The sequence below is a fragment of the Cloeon dipterum genome, chromosome 2 (assembly GCF_949628265.1).
Source record: "Cloeon dipterum chromosome 2, ieCloDipt1.1, whole genome shotgun sequence".
NCBI classification, from domain to species: Eukaryota; Metazoa; Arthropoda; class Insecta; order Ephemeroptera; family Baetidae; genus Cloeon; species Cloeon dipterum.
The window spans coordinates 10,692,267-10,713,903 of record NC_088787.1 but is presented as its reverse complement, the minus strand read 5'-3'; the positions used below and the strand labels follow the sequence as shown (position 1 = coordinate 10,713,903).

Genomic DNA, 21,637 nt, shown 5'->3' with positions numbered 1-21,637 from the left:
TAAATCTGTACATTTTTTGTGCAGTTTGTAATCTTTGGACAGTTGCTGTAGCGTATATTTGGTGCTGGAGTTGTGGTAAGTGGTCTCTAAATTGTCAAATTTAAAAAAAAATTAAGTCCAATCAAAATATTCCTGCCCTCGAACCTGGCAAGCGAAGATGTGTTTTTCCTCACAATTTTTGGCGTACAACAGCGCGCTCGCTTTGCTTTTTTCAAACGCCAAGAGAAGGCACAATTTATCCCATTCTCCCACAGGTTGCTTACGAGCCCAAATTTTAGCCGTAGTATTTGTCACAATTTGAGCACCAGAGTGACAAAATTCGAAACTCGAGTTTAGGTGGAACAGTTTTCTGCCGGACGTCCAATAATAAATGCTAAAAGGCCAGTCGGCTAAAATCCCATAAACAGCGACATTTATCTTAAGGCGCGCGAGACAAAAAAAAATTGGGAACTCACAGTTCATGAGAGACGCCATACAAGAGCGTTTTGCCTCATTTTCTATTGATATCGGAATCATGCCAATGCTGCAACACTTATTGAAGTTTTCCTCCCACGTAGCCTAGTAGAAGTGTAATATAGATTTATTTACAACCAGAGTAAGAATTTACCAGTTGCGTTCCAAAAATGAACGAGTTGCCGCAGGCGCTGTACCAAGCTGCGCGATTGTCTAGAATTGTACAACATTCGAAAATATCTAAATTAAATCCATAATATTAATACCAATCGCAGGATCGCTTGCCTCCAAAAGTTGCTAAACATTAAAAATTATAAATTTGCATAGTTACAATTACAAATTATATATTATATATAGAATACATTTTTCTCGCACGGGTTGGAACTGCAAGAATAAAGTCTCTGCAATTAAATTTGGCATGAATACAAGCAACACAGAAGCTGTATTTTTGCACTTTATCTGTAAGAGGTACAAATGTCGTTGGGGTTGTGGTTGTAGATGTTTTGATGACCGTAGGCCTATTTGTTAAAAATATCAGGGTAGTTGATACGGTAGTCTTCAATGAGGGAAATAAAGATGAGGTCAATGTTGATTCAGTTGCTGTTGTTTCTTGGGGTTGACCTATTGGCCTATTAATTGTTAAAAATATCAGGGTGGTTGCCACGGTAGTTTTCAATGAGGTTAATGCCGATGAGGTCAATGTTGATTCAGTTGATGTTGTTTCTTGGGGTTGAATGGGACTAATAGAAGATAATGGTGCACCACTCGTTTTAGCTTCTGATGTTTCTGTTAAGATTTATTTTTAAGAATGCTTTTTTTCTTACGATTATATGTTTACCTGGCATAGATCCGGTATTTTCTGTCTTCCCCTGGGATTCTGTGGTGTCAACTTTCACTTGCATCATAGGTTCCGTAGGATTAGGATGTTCTTGAACCGTGGTTTGTTCGCGGCTAGGCATTAACGTCGTTACTACGCTAGCTACTGGAGTCGTGCGGTTAGTAGAAATTTTCGACTGTGTTTTGAAAATTCAGGTTAGGGGTTATATCAAAATTGTAAAACACGCTCCTCACTCGCAAAATTAATTTTTTCGGAATGCAGGATTGCCCTCCACAGCACTTGATGATGTGGATTCTTCTGGCATTTTTTGTTATTTCTGCAAAATTAATTTAAGGAATTTGAGGGAAATAATTGAAGAACCTTAACTTACGAAATTTTGTGTTTTGGTTGAATTTAACAACAGCTTTGATTGATCTTTCAGCTTTCCCAATTTTAGAGCTCCCTGTTATCTATAAGGATTTGAGAAGTATAAAGTAGAGAAAATTATCAGGTTTTGAGCACTTACTTCTCTATATACAGAGACTGAGATAGCAATAGCAAGAAATAATTTCACTTTGCCACCCCTCATCATCGTTAACGAAAAATATTGTGTTTAGTTGACTCGAGTTTCGGAATTTTTTGCTATCAGCAGGACAGGAAGTGAAACACCTAGTAAAATTTAATTGGATACACGCGTGCATTCCTGGTAAAAAACGTCGTTCTGTCAAATTCGATGCTATGTTGTCGAGAACCGCCGTGTCAATTTGTTTGATATTTATCAACCTAATTAAAATTTATAGGAAAATGCCCGCAGATTCAACTTTTACTGGCTCATAAATCCTAAAAAATTGCTCAATATGGGTTATTTTGTACTATTGATTTTTATTCTTACTGTATAAATATTTTCAATAAATTTGTTTATTGTCTAAACATGTCACTGTATATTTTAATTGTCCATTCGATGCTCTTTGAAATGGATATTATATTTTTTTAGTGTGTCGTCTATTCAATATAATCCGGCCAGCATTTTTCTCACGGCTGGTTGATTTGCATATTTTGAATATCAGCTCGAAAAATTTGAACCTGAGCAGGATAATTTTAATGTAGAGTTGGCTGTGGTTTTCATAAGGAGCGAGGACACTCGTTGTTGATGATGCTCAAGGCTGCAAGGAAAAACACCGAGCGCGTGGAGTGAAATTTTTAGACGCGCGCGTGCAAATGAATCATCCCGATGGAAACCGCAGCAGGCACGTGTGCTTCAGCACTAAATTTAATATTTAATGATGATGCCTAGCTCACATTCTTTTAATAAGTAATTGTTTCTTCTATAGTTTTGGACCTAATTCGGCTTCTTTCACCAAGCTCTTTTATTGATTGTCCCTAAAGCCGCTGGGAAGGTACGAAAAGCTAATGTGTAGCAAAGTTGCGAGTGCGCCTCCCACCCCGCTGGGCTAATATAGCATTACAAAGTCCCCTAATTAACCATCTTTGACATTGGGTAGCTAGTAATAGATCTTCGAAGTGTTAAAACATCTTCAATTTCCTTGACACTGCTAGCAATGCCCCAATAATGCAAGCCAATATTTGTATACTCGTACAAAAAATAAGTTTTTCAAATCATATGGTCATTATCGTTCAACATCAAGACTGCTGCAATTAATCAGTTTGAAAAAGCTTTTTTATTTCAATGATAGTACAATAAAGTAAAAGAGGTACTTTTCTCCTGAGGTTTGTCTTTGGGTAAGTTTGAAGAAAGGACGGGAATGAAACCGTGAAAATTGTTCAAAAGTGGTGCTTTTTATACCTATTACCAAAGTGCTAAAACAAACTTCATGTGTTCCTTTTTTAAATGTGGTCAAACATTTCAATTTTTCACTGAAAGTTAATTTAAAGCTGGCCGTTAAAATGTATGGCCGTAAAAAATGATATTGACCATTTTAGGTCAATAATCTTCACACAATGATCCAAAGGTGCTACTAACGTTATTTGGAACGGTTTTCAAAAACGAGCCATTGGGAGTGATGATCACTTGAACATAATAATTCTTTGTGAAGTCTGTTCCCTGCAGCATTCCGGTGCTATCGAGGTTCCAAGGGTACTTAGACGGGTCCATAGGAGTGTTTGAACTGCACCAGACAGGGTTCTCGGGCACGTTCAAAAAAGATCCAGATGTCCAAAGACTTAACTTTTGAGTTGGTTGTGAGTCTGTTGAATCATATCAATACCAAAGAATGTAGAGAGTATAATAATAGAATTAAATTAAGTTTTACTCACTTGCTATCAGGTCTGTGACACATTTGAATTCTTCGAATGTTTCGAAAGATGCGGGTTTCAAACCCAAACGAACACAAAATTGCAGTGCACGATCGATTGAAGCCTAAGAATTACATTAATGTTTATTCTAATCGGTATATAAAAACTGTTAATTATTACAAAATGCATTTATATTTTAAATAAGCTATAAATACATATGTGGCTCAATTTAATGAGTGTATTATGTATTTTATTAGGATGGGGGAATAAGAGACAAATTGTAATTAAAGGCAGATAAATCATGTCAGCACAATCTTGCATTGGAGAAATAAAAAATTAATAGTTTTTTGCTTTTTTTCTAATTCCTGGATTAACCAAAAAGTTTATATTAATCAGTTTATCACTATGGGATTTTTGGAACGCCTAACATACCATCCCTTATTTACAGCATCTCTCAATAAAATTTTAGTAAAAGATCCCAATGATCGGGTGCTATATCCTCTATGCTCACCGAATCCTTAAACACAGTGTTGTTATCGAACAGGTAGTTTCGCCCTCCGCAAACGTTGTAATATGATAATACAGGTCCAGCCGGGGTTGCTATTATGCATGGAAACTAATTAAATTATCGGGAAAAGTCATGCATATATTACGGTCCTCATTCAAATATCGATTCCTATATGACTCCTTAACAGCAGCACACATGTAGAAATAGTTAATTATTATTAATGCTCAAAGGAAAAATAAATAAAAATAGAAGGAGAGTTTTCAATATGTAGAGCTTTTCAAGAGAAAACAAGACGAACTTCTATTTTGCCTGCTTCGATAAATATTTTAATAATATACGAATAATACGCACAACTACTTTGTCTGTCGATAGCGCTGTTGAGCAAAGAGCCTGTGCTGATGGCAAAGCAGCATATTCCTGGGAATATGAAATCAAATAGCATTTAAATTTAATTTCTTATGTTAAGTCGAAAAGAAACAGAAAATAAAAATGGGGCGAGTCAATGTGTTTAATAAATGCAAACTAGCTGCTGGATTAATTATGTTATTAATGGTATTGCGAAATAAATATCAATCAAATACAATTATCAACGATGTAAATTAAGATCGGAATTATATGCGAACAGATCTTAAATGCTCTGATTTATTGAGGCCTGATTATATAGAACATTTATAGTATTTTTATTACGAGCCATACAAAAACTGCAAAATATCACGTATCGATTATAGCGCAATTGTGTGTGTGTGTGTGTGTGTGTGTGTGTGTGTGTGTGTGTATATATATATATATATATTTGTGTGTGTGTGTTTCTAGATAATAAAAAAACCATCAGGGCCAAAAGAAAATCGTGCAAGATTTCTAAATAAATCTATAAATTGCTTGATGATTTTTTGCGTTTTAAATAAATAATTCATTGCAACTCGCTCTTTTTGCTATCGTATTTTTAAATTTGAGATTGACTTTGTCCTTTTGAACCCTATTGTGCTATACCACCGACTGGCTTCTTTCTACTTCCAACAAAGCAAGTTTAATCATATCCGGTGACTCATCCTGGATGCAAGAGAAAGTGACAGATGCGGTGTCGCACTCATCCATGCCGGCTGATGAAGTAGACGTAAATTTAATTATTGGCACAGCGTGAAAGTGCAAAGGAAAGAACGAGATTCATACCTTGATTTCCGCATTTGATAGCAGTAGCGGTGTTTTTGCTGGACGTGTCTGAATTTTTTTCCCAAAACATTTCTTGAGCCATGTTCATCATATTCTGTGTTAATATTTGACCGTTAACCATCTAAAGAAACATTTTATTTAATTTCATTTATGTGCAATTTTGGATTTGATAAATAAAACCATGTTGCCGAATTCACCAACACACTGCATATAACACTAGCAAAAATGTCATTAGTTTTTTTTACATTATTTGATAATATATCATCTATACCTTTAGACGTATATCATATTCTTTTGTGGCCCAAAGGGAATCAACTTGTTCTAATTGATGAATATTTAATTGGATTGTATTTCAGCGATTACACGATTCTTAAGTGTTTTAAGTATACCTTGGGTTATATTGTAAAGTAAACCACATTCGTTCAAAATTGCGCGGCCAGCAGTTGATGACGTACTCATATCTCTTCCCTTATTATATTAATGACAAAAAGCATTATTAGTTACAGATCGTTATTGGTTAGGATCAACAACTAGCGAAATTTTTATTATTTCTTAACAATAATCGGCGTTTCTGCCTACCCACGATTGTCAGAGATGGCAGAGGGCATATTTGTTAGACAGATAATTTTGCGTTTTTCATTTTTCAATTTTTTAATGCTGGTTCTCTGATTGAGAAATGGCATTTATGCTAAAGCAATAATTGGTAATGAGCCATGACATTCTCAAACAGAATAACATGGAATAGCACAAGCCGCAAGACCTTTTTCCGAAACTGAAATTTCACCGCACCAGGGAAGGTATTTCAAACTTTGCAATCAAATTAACTGTGAATATTCATTAAATCTCGTCCTAAAATGAACAATGGAATTTTTCAAAAAGATGCAGTGAAATAAAGTATTAAATTGTCAAGTTGTGTGAAAACAACAGCAACAATATTAATTTTAAAGACCAAGTTTGAATTTTACCTCGCAAATATAGTTGTAACTACTTTCGCAACTCTTGTCTTCAATCTGGACCTTATTGTTCATCAAGCTAACTGCCACGCAGTCATCAGCGCTGCCTGGAAGACCCGGCGTCCACTTGGCATCTCTGACCCTTTTTTTGGTCGCGCACCATCCGAAAATATTGTTGTCCCCAATTCTTGCCCCAGAAGTCCAGTAAATGTCGTTTTTAATTTTATTTTCTAGTCGATGAAATAATGTATTTATCAGTGAAAGTTAAAATTTCATTACGTTGCAAGAAAGTGGCAAGACTGTCGTACTTAAAGGTGTAGTCAATGCTAAGCAGTTTTAGTCCAATACTGCAGCACGCAGCCGCAGCATCCTTCCACTATATAAAAATGCATACACTCACAATATGATTAAACCCTTAGATGGATGGCGCCAGCGGTTACGTTTTATTTTGAGGCGCGTCTGCTGCAATTTAAAACACAATCCTTATGTTGTGCAATCTTCACTTCAAATTATTTCTTTTGATGAGTTGAAAACAAAACTCAGTCCAACCATTCACCGTAGGAAAGATTGAAAAATTGTTTTCGTCGGCTCTACGGTGGTTGACTGAACCAATTTTAGATTCATAAAAGATACAATTTTAGGTGCAGAATGCCCAGCAGAAGGATTGAGCCTTCAATCGCAGCGGAATAAGTAGTGCCTTAAAAAAAGTAGGTAACAGCTGGTGCCATTTATTCGCGACTTTGAACACTAAGAACTTTTGTAAAATGCCAATTCGAAGCTAATAATTTACAGTCGCTGTTGATGGGCTGATCAAGTAAACTCTGCCTGACAATGTTAACCACGATCCATAGCTCATGTAATCTGATTAATTTTCCAAACTTGGTTATTTACTATTGGTTGTATATAAAACATTTTAAACCTTTCAACAAAACGCCTCCATTTGGCAATGAAGTGAATAACGCGTCCTGAAGATTATTGTATAGTTTTCCAAGTCAAAATACATATATTTTATATGCAGTGTAAAGTCTCACATTTTTCGCACATTTTGATATCTTTTGACAATTGCTGTAACGCAGATTAGGTGGCTGAGTAGTGGTCAACGGGCCCTAAAATTTTCATATTTAAAAATAAAGACAATATAACCGCGTGTATAAGTTGCGTACCTGGCAGGCAAAAATATGTTTTTCAGAACAGTTTTTTGCAAACAATTGCGCTCGTGCTTGGTCTTTTTCAAACGATACGAGAATGCACAATTTATCCCATAATCGCGAAGGCTCCAAATAAGCCCAAATTTTAGCTGTCGCTCTCGTCACAATTTGAGCACCAGAGTGACAAAATTCGAAACTCGAGTTGAGGTGAAACAGTTTTCTGCCGGACGTCCAATAATACATGCTAAAAGGCCAGTCGGCTAAAATCCAATAATCAACGACATTTATCTTTAGACGAACAATAAATTAGGACTCACACTTCATGAGGGACGCCATACAAGAACGTTTTTCTTCATTTTCTATTGATATCGGAATCATGCCAATACTGCAACACTTATTGATGTTTTCCTCCCACGTAAGCTAATGAAATGTAATCCTGCGTAAAATAATAATTCTGTCGACAAGAATAATGTACTAATTGCGTTCCAAATATAAAAGAGTTGCCGCAGGCGCTGAACCAAGTAGCGCGATATTCTAGATAATTTGAGTTGCTCGTGAAATAAATTATGTAAAGTTACAAATAAATGCTTCTTTTACCAATTGCTGGATCACTTGCCTCCAAATGTTTCTAAGTGGATAAATTTGTACTCATTGAAAGTGCAATTTAAATTAATTTGGGCTGTGAAATTTAGACGATAAATTGTATTTCTGGGCTACGATCCAATCAAATAATCAGATTCAAATCAATAAACCATCATTATAATATTATCTAAAATGGTCTTAAACTGCATGTCGGCCAAAAATCCGTTGGTAAAAGTACAAATCTTTTTTTCAATCGTTTTTGGAAAAATTTCATTAATTTATCTTCATTTATATTTAAATTTTCATGTAAAATATTACATCCTGGACACATTCTTTCATTACATTTTAGTCCAAAACCTTTTCAAATGTAGCTCCGTGTATTTGCTGATTTTTTAATGGTATATTATTTAGCCTTTTTATATTTGGGGGATATTATGTAACAAATTTTAATGCGTTTTGTAGTTTTGAATTAATTCGAGATAATAATTATGATACACGTTATACTTGGTAGTAAATTAAGTTTGTGATTTCGTGTAAGCAATGCATCAATTTTTATAAAATACAGAGGTTTGAAACGTTACCGAAACACAATTTACAAAATTAATTTAAATCATTTAAATGCAGTATTTGTTTCAATTAGGAGAGTTATTTTTTGCATTTTGAGAAAAATTAGAACTTTTCTTCTATGGCTAAACAGGACAAAAGCCATTCTTGTTAAAATTGAAATTTAAAAAACATAAAATTCACCATTTGTGGTGAATATTGATAAAATTTTATATTTGTTTCTAACTTTATGACTTCATTTTTTATAATTCCAAATGATGTATATTAAGCTATTTTAATCTGCAAAATTAGACTGGTGTAAATATAATACCATATTATCCCCGCAAAAATTAAAATTAAGTGCCATTTAAAGACAGTGTGAATTATTGCGTTTTAAACGAAGCGCAAAACTGACTCTTTTCACCAAAAACATTCTAAAAAGGTTTGTCGATTCCAAAATAATCGAGTAAATCTCACAGCCCTATTAAGACGAGGAAAATTACGTAAAATGAATTTTTGTCGCATGGAATGGAACTGCAAGAATACAATCTCTGCAACAAATTATGTATATATGTATAAATACAATAAGCGAAAATAAGGAATTTTCGCACTTCAGCTGTCAGCGGTACAGATATGGTTGTAGTACGAATTGTAGATGTTTTGATGACTGTTGGCCTGTTTGTTAAGTAAATAGGGGCCTTCGTAGTGTAAGAGGTTGTGGTCAGCGTTGTTTCTGTAGTTTATTGTTTAAATTAAAATGACGCTGAAAAAAAGGGCATTTTTTCTTTATGATCAAATGCTTGCCTGATGTAGATACTGTAGATACGGTATTATCTTTTGTTCCTTGGGATTCTGTGGTTTCCACTTTTAAAGATACCGTAGAATGTTCTGCAACGCATTGTTTGCGGCTGTAGTTATTAGCGTCATGATCATATGCTTACCTGGTACAGATTCGGTTTTATCTTTTGTTCCTTGGGATTCTGTGGTTTCCACATTCACTTTCAAAGGTTCAGTAAAATGTACTGCAACGACTTGTTCGCGCCTATAGTTTTAGTGTCATGATCAAATGCTTATACCTGGTATAGAGTCAGTTTTATCTTTCGTTCCTTGGGATTCTGTGGTTTCCACATTCACTTTCAAAGGTTCAGTAAAAGGTTCTGCAACGGATTGTTCGCGGCTAGGTATTAGCGTCGTCGCTCTAATTTCTGGAGGCTTGTTCGCTGGAGTCGTGCGGTTATCAACAATTTTTGACTGAGTTTCAAGTGTTCAGATAAAAAGAGTTAACTAAAATTGAACAAAATGGTTCTCACATGAGAAATTAATTTTTTTGGAATGCAGGATTTCCCTCCACAGCACTTAATAATATGGATCCGCCTAACATTTTTTGCCTTTTCTACAAAATTGAATTGGGGCAGTAGAAACAAGTAATTAAAATATCCCACTTACGAGATTTTGCTATTTGATTTAATTTAACAACATTGATGTTGGATCTCTTTGCATCCCGAATGTCAGAGCGGCCACTTATCTTGTAATAAAAAATACGCAGTCATTTCGTTATTAGATGAAAGAAAAGCAAGGTGCAAAAGCACTTACTTTACCGCACTCTCCGAAAACGATCACCAAGATCGCGAAAGCAAGAAATATTAATTTAATTTTGCCGCACGTCGTCATCACCGCAGTATCGTAGATTATGTGTTAAAGTTGACACGAGTTCGGAATGTGTCGCTATCGACAGGGCAGGAAGTGAAAGGCCTGGAAAAATTTAATTGGACACGTATTATATTTCCTAGTAACAAATCGACGATGTGTCATAGTTGATCTAACGTTGTTTGTGAGCCATGTCAACTCTGCACCGAATGCTTATCCCTTGATGCCAATCTAATATGGTTGAAAATTTTCGCGGATCAAACCTGTAGAAATAATGGAGGTTCATATATTATATTGATGTGTCGGTGGGGATTTATTTCTTGTTGTAATTTGTTTTATTGAATTTGTTTTTCCTTCATTTCAGGCTGCTGTATTCATCAAAACATAAAATAAATTGTGCATCATGCAACACATCTCATATATACGTATAATAAATTAAAAAACCAATGGAAATCATCAAAATCTTACGGCAACTGATTCGTGGTTCTAATGGATTAAAATGAAACTTAATTTAAGGTATATATGATATTGGGTCGCGAGTTGCTCCCAATGAGAATGTCGCTTATCTCGATAGACGTAAAAACCATAAAAAAACGATTCCTCCATAACACACAGCATGTATCGCCTTTAATTTCTTGAAATCTAAAACTGTTGCAATCGCATAATTGTGCTATAAATTTTGTATTTATCTCTAAAAAATATAAAGACCGAATCCAAACCCCACTTTATTCCCGAAATTCTCTGCTTTTGCACTGTTTTACACTGCATCTTTGTCTTTCCAACATACATGCTGGGATGATTGGAGAAAATTATTAGCAATGTTTGTGAGAAATTGCAAAAGCAAGAAATAAATTTCATTTCGCAGCGAATCGATCGTCAGCATTCAAGTTTGACACGGATTTGTTATGTGTTGCTACCGCGGCAGGACATGAAGGAAAAGTGACTTTTAATTGGGCACATTTTTCCTAGTAATCAAATGCCGGCGTTTGTGAAAAGTTTGTTCCACACACGTTCAAATTCAAAACCACTCTATCATGCTGGAACAATCTGTTTGAAATTCAATAATTAATATTGAGTGAAACGTTGATTTATGGTTCCTTTTAATAATTAAATTTCGCATCAAAACGTCTGTTAAAATATTATTTTTAATGAAATTGAGAAATGGTTGGCAATATGGTGCTACTGTAATTTATAATCATTTTACTCGTTCAGACACAGGCACCAGTTTTAACCAGAAAATGCATCATGACCACTCACTCGAGTTCGTGGTTGTTGTATTTTAATTAAAACGGACTTCATTAAAGCAACGAGAATGAAGTCCGTTTTAATTATAATTTGGAAAAGATAGTGTTTTGTCTGATTACGGAAATTATACAGTGAGATGAATGAATTTTTCGAATTTTTCTCTCCGTATTTACACAACCTGGTAAAAAATCTGGTTTTATATCTAGTCGCAATATTGTTCATGAAAATGTACAATTTCCTTTTTTTAACAATTTATGGGACGTGAAATGTCAAAATTAGGTGCGACAGAGTAAAATAACATTAAATTTTGTGATATTATTTTGATGATTAGTAAGAGAGGTCTTTCAACGATAAACATACTAACTGATTTACTAATAATTTGAGCAGGTAGTGTTTAGCGGTGGATTAAACATAGTTCTGCAACGAACAATTAATTGCAATAGTCATTTTATTACTGTTTTGTTAAACAAGTTTAAGAAATGTGCAGTAAATTTTGACTTAAATTGGAAAAATTTAATTAAATAAAATCAGTTTTTTCTAAAATTACTGCTTAAGGGCAGAGTGGAGGTAAATACCTAGGCGTAAGATTTAATGCTCGCTTTATTTCTGTACAATTTTCTCAACACGCTAATACTAGGAGAGTTTTAACGCAACATGCTTATCCCTGCACTGGCTTAGGTGGTTCGTTGATGAGCTTTACTATGCTGTCATAGCCACAAGATGTCCACTGCCTAATTTTCTTGGGGGCCGCTGACAAGCCATCAAAAGCGGCGTAGACAGCCTTGTTCCAGTTCACACGGCAAAATGCTCCGATTTCAGTGGGTCTGGGTACATCAATGGTTGGAAACTGCAAATAATAAGTTTATTTTTAATTGTGGAATACAATTAAATGAGGTTGAACATGAACAGTTTCCAAGTGGTAAAAAATTAAAAATCTCTGGAAAAATCTATTTTTTTTAAACTTTTGTTTAACTACGAGTTTTGAAATATCTGTAGCAATTCTTAATAACTTAGCAGTGTCTGTTTGTGCTGGTCTAGTTGGATTTAAAAGCTTAATTTTAACGCAGTTGAATAAAATATTTCCTGAACTTTTAGATTAATTATTTCAAAACATTTAATTTACTATTACTCAGTGAGACATGTATGTAACTGGTTGCTTTGAAAAGTATCTTGTTGATAAAAGTACTAAATTTTAGTTTTAACCTGATCAACATTTTCCTTATTGTTAGCCATAAAATAGGAATATTTTTTGTTTAATAATGACAACCAAACTAATTAATAATTCATTCTTCGGTTAGTACTTGATTTGTGAAATATAAATGCAGCGAACCTCAATTGGAACGTCCTTAACGAGGCTCTTAGTTTTGTCACATGTCCTCTCGTACATGCTAATGGTGGACTTTGCATCGCCCCACAGGCCTTCCTGGGTGCTGTAGTAGACGGCACCTCCGGCCAGTCCGCCTCGCACGCTCCACCTGTGAACAAATCAATTCTGAAACTCCTACCCCGAAATTCTGCGGCAAACACTCACGAGAAAAGCCGGGACAGCATTTTTTCGGTGCACGACCGGCAGCCTCGACCTCTGAATGTCAACAAACGACTGTAAAAGGGGGCGTGGCGCGTGGCGTTCTCATTGTCGTGTGCTTCGCTCTGGTGAGGCCAGCAGGAACAATCAGCTCGAAGGTATACAACCCGCGTATCAAAAGTGCAGAGCAAAATGCCTACATCGACTTGAACAGGCGCTCCAGTATTTTAAATATTGTTTAATATCATTCTCGTTTAATTAAATAACTACATACACTGTTAATTAAAAAGAGCTCAGAAAAACCTTTCAATAAAGGGTTCGCACAGTTTACCGTCCTCATTTTTTCCCAGACTGTAGCTATTTTTTGAATTTTTTAAGTCTCAAAAATATTACCAAAAAGTGCAGGTCTAAAAGCTAATTAGAGCACAAATAATCTTTCTAAGTTGCCCACTCGATTATTTTTAAATAATTTTTATCTGTTTCTAGACGTGATTATGACTCGTTAAAGCCACTGACCAAAGGTAAATTTTTTTAATTGAGACTTAAAAAATAAGTAAAAAATGTCTTAGTTAACTATATTTTTGTGCTAAAAATCTTGAGCTTCGGAGGGCTAGAAAAACATTTGACATCAGAGAAAGCTACTTGTAATGTTGATTTAAATCTATATATTTTTTTTTTAAGAAGAATATTTATTTGTAATCTTTGGAAGTCCAGCCAATTCCGAAGAATTAACGGCTGGTGCTTATATCAAAACGAGCATCATTATAAAATTTTCTGGATAATTTTTGCCGTTTATATAAAGTTTTCGTGCTTCTTATGATGTAGGAGATGCTTAAATTGGAAACGGGCAAGTTTTCCTGAGATTTTTGCAGGAAAAAATTCCCTTAATAATACCAATTATCAATTATAAATTAGAGGGACTCAAAATTCCCATACGTATCAATATCAAAGACATTGAAAAACTGAATATTGTACGAAATTTCCGGGAAAACCCACTGGACAAGTTTTTTTGTCAAACCCTGCGGTGATAATTCTTCTTTTTCCGGGCTGGTAAGGTTTCCAATAAATATAATTTGTTTCTTTAAATAAATAAAATTCGTAAAATTCGAAAATAAGTCTCTAGAAGGGACGATAAATTTATTTCCTATTAATATCTTGCAAAATTTTCAGGCCTAGTATTCATTCCATAAATTTCCTTGCAGTTAAAATTGGGAGTTATTTAGCTTAATTTTAACTATTAAAAAATCAAGAGTCGGTGACCTTGCCACTGGCCATTTGAGACCCAAGAATGCTAAAATTTCTGCAAAATATAGTATTAATATGCAATTTTATTCAGATTTCCTGTTTCTCCACGATGAAAACCTGTTAGCTACATAGATCCGTGCCCTTTTGCAATGCAGGTGGCACTTCCCAAAATATTTGTATGATATATTTTATATTTATTTAACTTAGTGAAAGTTGTATCATTTTTTATTTATACAAATTTGAATGAATTTATTATTAAACGCATAATATGCGTGCGACACTAATCCTACAATCAATTCTTACAACTCTTTGCTGCTTCTCCTTAAATTAATTCTCTTTGCTAAGCATTTCAAAATATGATACTTTTCACACTGTTCACCACAAAATCTAAATTTACAATTATCCTACAATAATTATACATCTGAATTGAACATAACAAATAGTGATATCCATGGCATGCAAATCGAGTAAATACATGTCTATCCTCATCCTCAAAATTTTTACAAATTTCATAATTCTTTCATTTCTCGGTGGTCCCGGTTGATTGACAAGATTCGGGAGTGGTTTGTTTTATGAGTGATTCATTATCATTCCATTTTAAATAAAGTCCTACGTACGGACACACGTAAAATAGCATTCAGAATCGTTTTGTATTTTTCACGGTTTAAATTATTTTACTTATAGCTGTACGTTATTCAATGAAAACCAGTTTATTCAACGAATTATAATTGTGCGTGATTTTATACAGGTTATGCAGCACAACAAATATTTTTTTGCGATCAAAATAGAACTATTATAATATGATTAATTTTCGCAGAGACTGCCACAAGTTTGGTTATTATTAGGAATATTCTTCAAAAATGAACCACTTGACTTGATTACTACTTGAACGAAAATACCCGGTCCCGTAAGAGCTGGTTTCCCATTGCCATCAAGATTCCACGGATACTTTGTAGTGTCTAAAGGGGTGTTTGAGCCACACCATACGGGCTTGGTCGCCATATTCCAGAAAGATCCAGATACCCACATATAGATTGTTCTAGATGGCACTGATTAATTAATTTATTAATTATTAAGTCTGTAATAATTCAACTGAGTTGTTGACTAACGTGCAAACATGTCAGTGACACATTTGAACTCTTCAAATGTTTCAAACGAAGCGAGTTTCAGACCCAAATCCATGCACGCTGCGTTGGCTGGCCCAATACCTTTCTGTATTTATGATAATTAAATTACCTTGTCCTTATTGAATTTCATTCACCGTCCAAGGGTTATCAACCAAAACGTAATTCCGACCTCCGCAAACGTTGTAATACGCTCTTCTCCCACATGGATTTGCTGGAATGTTGGAAGGAAATTTTTGTAATTAAATACGCCAACAGCAGATCACGCTTCTTACGATCTTGATTCACATAGGCTTTCCTGCACTCGATCTTTACAGTGCCACATGTCAAGTAATGAAATTAGTGTAATGTCAGATAAACGGGTACCGTTTCAAAATATGTGCATAAAATTAAAGTAAGCAAATGCCAATTTCAATTTAAAATACATACGTTCAAATTAGAGGCCACAGATGAGAGATCCCGACAAAGAGACTGTGCTGATGGTAACGCAGCAAAGTCCTGAAAATGTTATTTTAAACTGTAAAATGTACATTGATCTATTTTTCCTTGAAGAGAATTAATCATTTTTCTATGATTTAATATTTTTATCGCTCCTTTTTAGATATTTTAATTCATATCCTGGAAGTTCGTCATTTTGGCAAATGTCTAAAAGACACTCGTCTCGCAATATTTTGCCATTTGCATGTAAAATTAATTATTCCTATTCAAAAGAGCTGATTTATTCTGTGGTCCTATTGATTTTCTTTTGGTTATATTGTATATTTTCATTAAAAATAACAAATTAAATTAATTATGAAGCACTCTTATATGTATGATAATAATTGCGTCGCACTATTGAGCCGCTATTTTCTTGGTTCAGCATGGCGCGCTGGACAATATCCGGGGACTGCTCCTGGACGCAGGAGAACGCTAATGACGCAGTGTCACACTCGTCCATGCCGACTGATGAAATCGCGTGACGCAAACAAATTCCTGGTAAGCGCTGTGTTTGGCAGGAAATCATCAAAACAATACCTTGATTTCCACAAACAGAGGCAATAGCAACGTTTTGGGTGTACGTGTTCATATCAGCGCCGAGAGACAGTTCTTGGGCCAACTTAATCATTTCTTGCGTCACAACCCGACCATCAATTATCTAGTTGGCGGAAAAATATAGTGCATTAAATGTACAATTAAAAAATCTGACCAGATTCCCGAACTCGCCAACACACTTGACAAAGCACTTTTGAGATTTCAGAAGATAAATAAATGTTTTCAATTTCAATTAAAAAAATTAGATACCTTTAGACGCAAGTCAAATGCGCTAGAAGACCACAGCGAATCGACTTGATCTAAAAATTGTTAATTTATTTATTGAATTGCAGTTTTTTTAAATTTTTTTTTAAATTTAATTTAACCTTCAGTTATATTGTATAGAAGGCCACATTCGATTAATATCGCACGTCCAGGTGATGTTGATGTCCTCGTATCTCTCGCCTGATTTTATAATACAATAAAAAATAATTTAAAAGGTACATTTTTAAAATCCAAAATTTAAACTGCATAAAATTATTAGCTGATATGTAGTTAAAAATTGCTACATCTTCAATTTAATGGATTTGAATATATTCTATTCTCAGAATTATCCACGGGAAGAGAAAAACGAAGCAATTTTAATTAATTTAATTACCTCGCAAATATACTTGTAAGTATTTTTGCAGTCCTTGTCTGCAATCTGGACCTTGTTGTCCATCAAGTTAACCACCACACAGTCGTCTGCGTTTCCTGGCAGGCCTGGTGCCCATTTCGCATTTCTCACTGTCCTGTCACTCGAGCACCAACCGAAAACTTTGTTATCACCGATCCTCGCGCCAGATGTCCAATACGTATCGGCGATGTTTTTATCTTCTATTGAGACGATTGGATTACCTGGCTCCTCCGCTCGTTAAAATTCAATTTTACTTTGCAAGAGAGATATCAGGCTGTCGTATTTAAAGTTGTAGTCGATGCTGAGCAATTTTAATCCGATTTTGCAACACGCAGCTGAAGCATCTGTCCACTGAATCCAAAAGCTTGAAATCCATGATTTTAGTGGAAGAAAAAAATCATACATTGGCAGCAGAAGGGCTGATTAAATACGCTCTGCCAGACTGATATAACCAGGTTCCATATTTCTGATGATCTACAATTAAGAATTATTTATTATTTTTAATAATTTAATTTACTGGCTTATCAGACCATTCAATACTACAGCCTTATTGACCAGTTCTCTAAACAGGGTGCTCTGAAAGTATGACTCTAACTCCAAAGCTTATATCGATACAAGATATAGTTTACATCTTTCGTGCACCTTGAAACCTTTTCGCAGTTTTTGTATCGTGGATTGGGAGCTGGAGTTGTGGTCACCGGGCCCTACAGCGTAATTTAAAAACATCAAATAGTGAGTTTGGTTTGAGAGTTGTCTACCTGGCAAGCGAAGATGTATTGTTCCGTGCAATTTCTAGCATACATCAACGCATTTCTCTTGTCCTTGTCAAGCGCCAACATAAGGCACAGCCTATCCCACATTGCTACAGGCTCACCAGGTGCCCAAATTTTAGCTGTTGTGTTTGTCACAATGTTACCGCTAGAAAGGCAAAACTCGAAAGTCGAGTTTGGATGGAAAAGTTTTCTGCCAGATGTCCAATAATAAATACTAAAAGGCCACTTTGCTGGAAACTCGATGATAATGATACTGCGCAAAGAAAGAGAATAGAAAGGAACTCACAATTCATAAGAGACGCTAAACATGAGCGCTTTGCTTCACTCTCAATTGAAATTGGGATCATTCCTACGCTGCAACACATTTTAAAGTTTTCCTCCCAATTAACCTGAATTAAAAAAATAATAATTATGAGTATAGCGATAGCTAGCACAATTGTACGAGTTTTGTTCCGAAAATGAATGATTTCCCGCAAGCAGTGTACCAAGTAGAGCGATACACTAGAATTATGCGTTGTTACAATATGAAGAAAAATGTAAAAATATATAAGGATAAGGGTTTTACCAAATGCTGGATCACTTTTTGCCAACGTGTCCTGGATGAAAAACAAAAAAAGACTTAAAAAATATTTACGAAGATAAGCTATAATTACATTTTTTGTGCACTGGGCAGAACCGCATGTGTATAGTCTCTAAAAAATTAATTTTATAAAGAGCAAATTGGAAATTTAGCATGCTGCACCTCTTTGGTAAGAGGTCTAAACGTGGTAGTGGTTGTGGTTGAAGATGTTCTCAAGGTAGTTGGCCGATTTGTTAATGCTCTAAGGGTTGTAGTTGGTTTTGTTGTTGTAGTTGGTTTTGTTGTTGTAGTTGGTTTTGTTGTTGTAGTTGGTTTTGCTGTTGTAGTTGGATTGGCCGTTGTAGTTGGTTTTGCTGTTGTTGTTGGTTTTGCTGTTGTAGTTGGATTTGCGGTTGTAATTTGCTTTGCTGTTGTAGTTGATATTGCTGTTGTAGTTGGTTTTGCTGTTGTAATTATTGGTTTTGCTGTTGTAGTTGATGTAATTTTGGCTGAGCTGCTTGTAGATATCTTAGTCGACGCTACCACTACAGTCGAGGCTTTGGTAGTGATTTTTGTTGTGGTTGGAACTGTTGATACTCCGATCGATGATGGTTTAGTAGTGATTGATGATGGTTTGAGTGTTGTAGTAATTTTTTGAGTTACTGTTGCTGGAGTTGAAGCACTCGACGCGGGGCTTGAAATTTTGAAAGATGTAGTGAGATTTGCTAAATCTTGTGTGGCTGATATTTGCTGATAATTGGCTGTAGTCATTGCGGATTGCTGTCCTGTTGATAACGTCTCTGCGGCAAGAGTTGTTTCCAGTAAACTGGAAAGGGCTGATGTCGATTCTTCTGTTACAACATTACTAGATGTTGTGGATGGATCTGTTTCGTGTGAAACCAGTGGGACAACATCTGTTTTATCTGGAAATATGATACATTTTAATTTAGAAATTTAGGACGTGGAATGAATTTTGAAGCTGTAAACAGAAGGCATTCCAAAATATTTTAAATTGCCTATATCCGCTCCGATGTCGTCAGACGCGAAATATTTCCTATTGATGTGCTGGGGAAAAAAATCGTTCCATCTATTGGTTCTACTGATTTGGTTTGATGAAAATTCCCTATTCCGTTCTTTAAATGTCGGTCATTTCGTGCTTATAAAAAAAGAATTAACTTCACGTCTAGAGTCTAGAAACTCTAGAACATGCAGTAGTATGACAGGCTCAGATTCGAAATAGGCGCAGAAATAATAATATATATTATGGTGGTGCCATATCCGTTTTGACATTTGAAAACGGGGTAAAATAAAAATTGATTTTTTTTTATTTTATTCAAGAGGAAAAAACCATTGCATTTCTACCTGCCGTGGGATCAAGATATGCTGTAGTTTCCGTTAATTTATTTGCGTCTGTGATTTGCTCGGTTGCTTGAATTGAAGACTCTGGAAGGTCAACTGTTGTTTGTTTTAGATTAGGCGATTGGGAAGTTTCTTTGACTTCTGTGGATGATACGGTTGTGTGGTTTTCCAAATTTTTTGACTGATGAGAGAGCGTAAGAATAAATATATTGATAGAAAGATTAAAAAATCAATGATGCTTGCGCGTAATTTTGGATGAGCCGGTAAACACGTTTTTTTCCCACAGCACTTGATAATGTAATTTCTTCTGTTTTTAAACTTCTCTGGAAAAACGGGAGAGAGGACGCGTGTATAAAGATTAAGAAAGCAATTATTTAATTTCTTTGAGTTACGAGTTCTTGCAGCTTGTTGAGAATTTCTTGCATTTTTTATTGGTTTTTTTGGTAGTCCTCTTTGAGAAGACTGGACCAACTAAAAAACATAAAAAAATTATTTTGTCTTTTTTCATATTTTCATTACTTACCACGCCAAATAAAATGATGAGTGTTACAAAAGTTACCAAAAGTTTCGTTTTTCTGCCCCACATTTTGACAAATTTTACGTCCTAACTGTTTAGCTGTCGATGGCGAACAGAACAGGAAGGTAAAAACAGAACGGATGATACAGTTTGTTACAACCGTTTCAATACAGTTTCGAACGTTGGTCCGCTCGAAAAATACAAATTTTGTAGTTGTGCAGTGAGCGACTGAAAAATGATTTCCAGAAGACGATCAATTTGACATAATTTAAGTGATAAAAAGCTTTCAATGAACAATTTTAGTCTACAATTTGCTTGTTTCTTTTTGCTTTTTCCCCTAATCTTCCTTAACGATACCCGAATTCGTCTTTATCAGCTCAGCCTGTATTTTTTCTGCCCTGACGTTTTCATTAAATTTATTAGTTTGACCATTTTTACAATTCAATACATCCCTATTGGATTTAGGGGCAGCGGATATCTGCTAAAAGAACTATAAGTATGATCGTCGTGTGTAGAACCTATTTCACAAAAAGTTAAATAATTAAGATACGTGTACTATATATTGGTTGACAGCTGCTGGGATGGAAACTTTGCTAAAAGAATTTTAGAAATTGTGGTTAAATAAATAAATAGTTTGATTCAATTTTGCATGCATCTGAACTCTGAAACTCATCAATCGTGTGCTTCACTCTGGTGGAGCCTGCGTTAACAAAGAGTTCCAAAGGTATGCAACCTATTAGGCATAAGTGATCAGCCAAATGCCTACATTGCTTTACAGAGTGTGCCGTGAAATAGGAGTCTCCAGCGGATTTTTCGGCTTCGGTTATTTTCAGCCGAAATTAGCATTCATTTTTTAGTTTGTCATAAGTCCTTTACCAAGAAATTTGATTTTAAACGTAATAGTTTGTCTTCCGAAATTGCGGAGATCCTCAGATTAAGCGTTAATATTGAGACACATTTTTATGTTTCTGAATTTGTCAAGAATTTTTCGCTAGCCGCTGATTTATAAAGCCAAACTGCTCTTCCACCATCAATTATTTATACTGTGGCAAAGATCTTTAACAAAAAAAAAAAAAAAAAAAAAAAAAAAAATAAAAAATGGATAGTGATGCATATTATGTCATTCATTTGTCCAGTAACCTGTCTGCTATTAAATATATTCAACATTATCTGACTTCGCTTTAGATATTAAATTTTAAAATAATATAGCTACGAATATATATAGCTGGCAATTAAAGGGCCATTTATCCTCTTCTCGATAAAACGGTGTGTGCTTGGTTAGAGCAGCAGACAAAATAAAACCCCTCATGTAAAATCACGAAAACTGCAGGTGTACCTTTTGTTCGCTGACGTATAATTCAAGTGTACTTCTTTTCCAGAAGCGTAACGATCGATTTTTCAGACGGGTATGATAACTTCGCAACAATACCTATGATTATATTCTTTCAATTGAAGAAACAGTTTCTAAAATTTAAAGATGAACCCTGTGTGCATTTCTTCTATTTTAAAATACCTATCATTACTATATA

The 21,637-nt window shown here is 35.0% G+C and overlaps 3 protein-coding genes and 1 long non-coding RNA gene across 4 annotated transcripts; all 4 read right to left on the bottom strand.

Moving 5' to 3' along the window:
- Positions 1 to 11,901: 11,901 nt before the first annotated feature.
- LOC135935624 (MICOS complex subunit MIC13 homolog QIL1-like) lies at positions 11,902 to 12,925 on the bottom strand. Its single transcript, XM_065478097.1, has 3 exons — positions 12,851 to 12,925; positions 12,650 to 12,794; positions 11,902 to 12,166 (listed from the first exon to the last, which is right to left on the bottom strand). The coding sequence occupies exons 1-3, from the start codon at positions 12,868 to 12,870 to the stop codon at positions 11,978 to 11,980; spliced, it is 354 nt and encodes a 117-aa protein (XP_065334169.1). The 5' UTR covers positions 12,871 to 12,925; the 3' UTR covers positions 11,902 to 11,977.
- A 1,051-nt stretch (positions 12,926 to 13,976) lies between these two features.
- LOC135936154 (uncharacterized) lies at positions 13,977 to 17,370 on the bottom strand. The gene is made up of 13 exons (XM_065478868.1): positions 17,304 to 17,370; positions 17,155 to 17,251; positions 16,883 to 17,100; positions 16,611 to 16,689; positions 16,495 to 16,544; positions 16,400 to 16,435; positions 16,228 to 16,348; positions 16,046 to 16,155; positions 15,643 to 15,711; positions 15,489 to 15,522; positions 15,351 to 15,427; positions 15,199 to 15,301; positions 13,977 to 15,138 (listed from the first exon to the last, which is right to left on the bottom strand). Exons 3-13 carry the CDS (start codon positions 16,943 to 16,945, stop codon positions 14,894 to 14,896), a joined length of 987 nt encoding a protein of 328 aa, XP_065334940.1. The 5' UTR covers positions 16,946 to 17,100; positions 17,155 to 17,251; positions 17,304 to 17,370; the 3' UTR covers positions 13,977 to 14,893.
- Positions 17,371 to 17,413: 43 nt separating this feature from the next.
- Positions 17,414 to 19,834, bottom strand: LOC135937485 (uncharacterized). The gene is made up of 9 exons (XM_065480637.1): positions 19,595 to 19,834; positions 18,416 to 19,155; positions 18,327 to 18,365; positions 18,239 to 18,269; positions 18,116 to 18,174; positions 17,960 to 18,062; positions 17,659 to 17,903; positions 17,530 to 17,604; positions 17,414 to 17,476 (listed from the first exon to the last, which is right to left on the bottom strand). The coding sequence occupies exons 2-9, from the start codon at positions 19,001 to 19,003 to the stop codon at positions 17,414 to 17,416; spliced, it is 1,203 nt and encodes a 400-aa protein (XP_065336709.1). The 5' UTR covers positions 19,004 to 19,155; positions 19,595 to 19,834.
- LOC135936155 (uncharacterized) lies at positions 19,831 to 20,204 on the bottom strand. The gene is made up of 3 exons (XR_010574289.1): positions 20,115 to 20,204; positions 19,984 to 20,062; positions 19,831 to 19,914 (listed from the first exon to the last, which is right to left on the bottom strand). It is a non-coding gene; the product is annotated as an uncharacterized LOC135936155 (long non-coding RNA).
- Positions 20,205 to 21,637: the final 1,433 nt, after the last annotated feature.

Excerpts from the sequence above, each read along its gene's own strand:
- LOC135937485 (XM_065480637.1), bottom strand. The coding sequence starts at position 19,003 with ATGACTACAGCCAATTATCAGCAAATATCAGCCACACAAGATTTAGCA. Across the intron at positions 18,175-18,238 it reads AAAAAGTGATCCAGCATTTG|TGTATCGCTCTACTTGGTAC; the intron begins GTAAAACCCTTA and ends GCATAATTCTAG. Across the intron at positions 17,904-17,959 it reads TTTAGCGTCTCTTATGAATT|CAAAGTGGCCTTTTAGTATT; the intron begins GTGAGTTCCTTT and ends TCGAGTTTCCAG.
- LOC135936154 (XM_065478868.1), bottom strand. The coding sequence starts at position 16,945 with ATGGACAACAAGGTCCAGATTGCAGACAAGGACTGCAAAAATACTTAC. Across the intron at positions 16,690-16,882 it reads CTTACAAGTATATTTGCGAG|GCGAGAGATACGAGGACATC; the intron begins GTAATTAAATTA and ends TTATAAAATCAG. Across the intron at positions 15,712-16,045 it reads AAGAAAATAGCGGCTCAATA|GACTTTGCTGCGTTACCATC; the intron begins GTGCGACGCAAT and ends TAACATTTTCAG.
- LOC135935624 (XM_065478097.1), bottom strand. The coding sequence starts at position 12,870 with ATGCTGTCCCGGCTTTTCTC. Across the intron at positions 12,795-12,850 it reads ATGCTGTCCCGGCTTTTCTC|GTGGAGCGTGCGAGGCGGAC; the intron begins GTGAGTGTTTGC and ends ATTTGTTCACAG. Across the intron at positions 12,167-12,649 it reads TTAAGGACGTTCCAATTGAG|TTTCCAACCATTGATGTACC; the intron begins GTTCGCTGCATT and ends TATTATTTGCAG.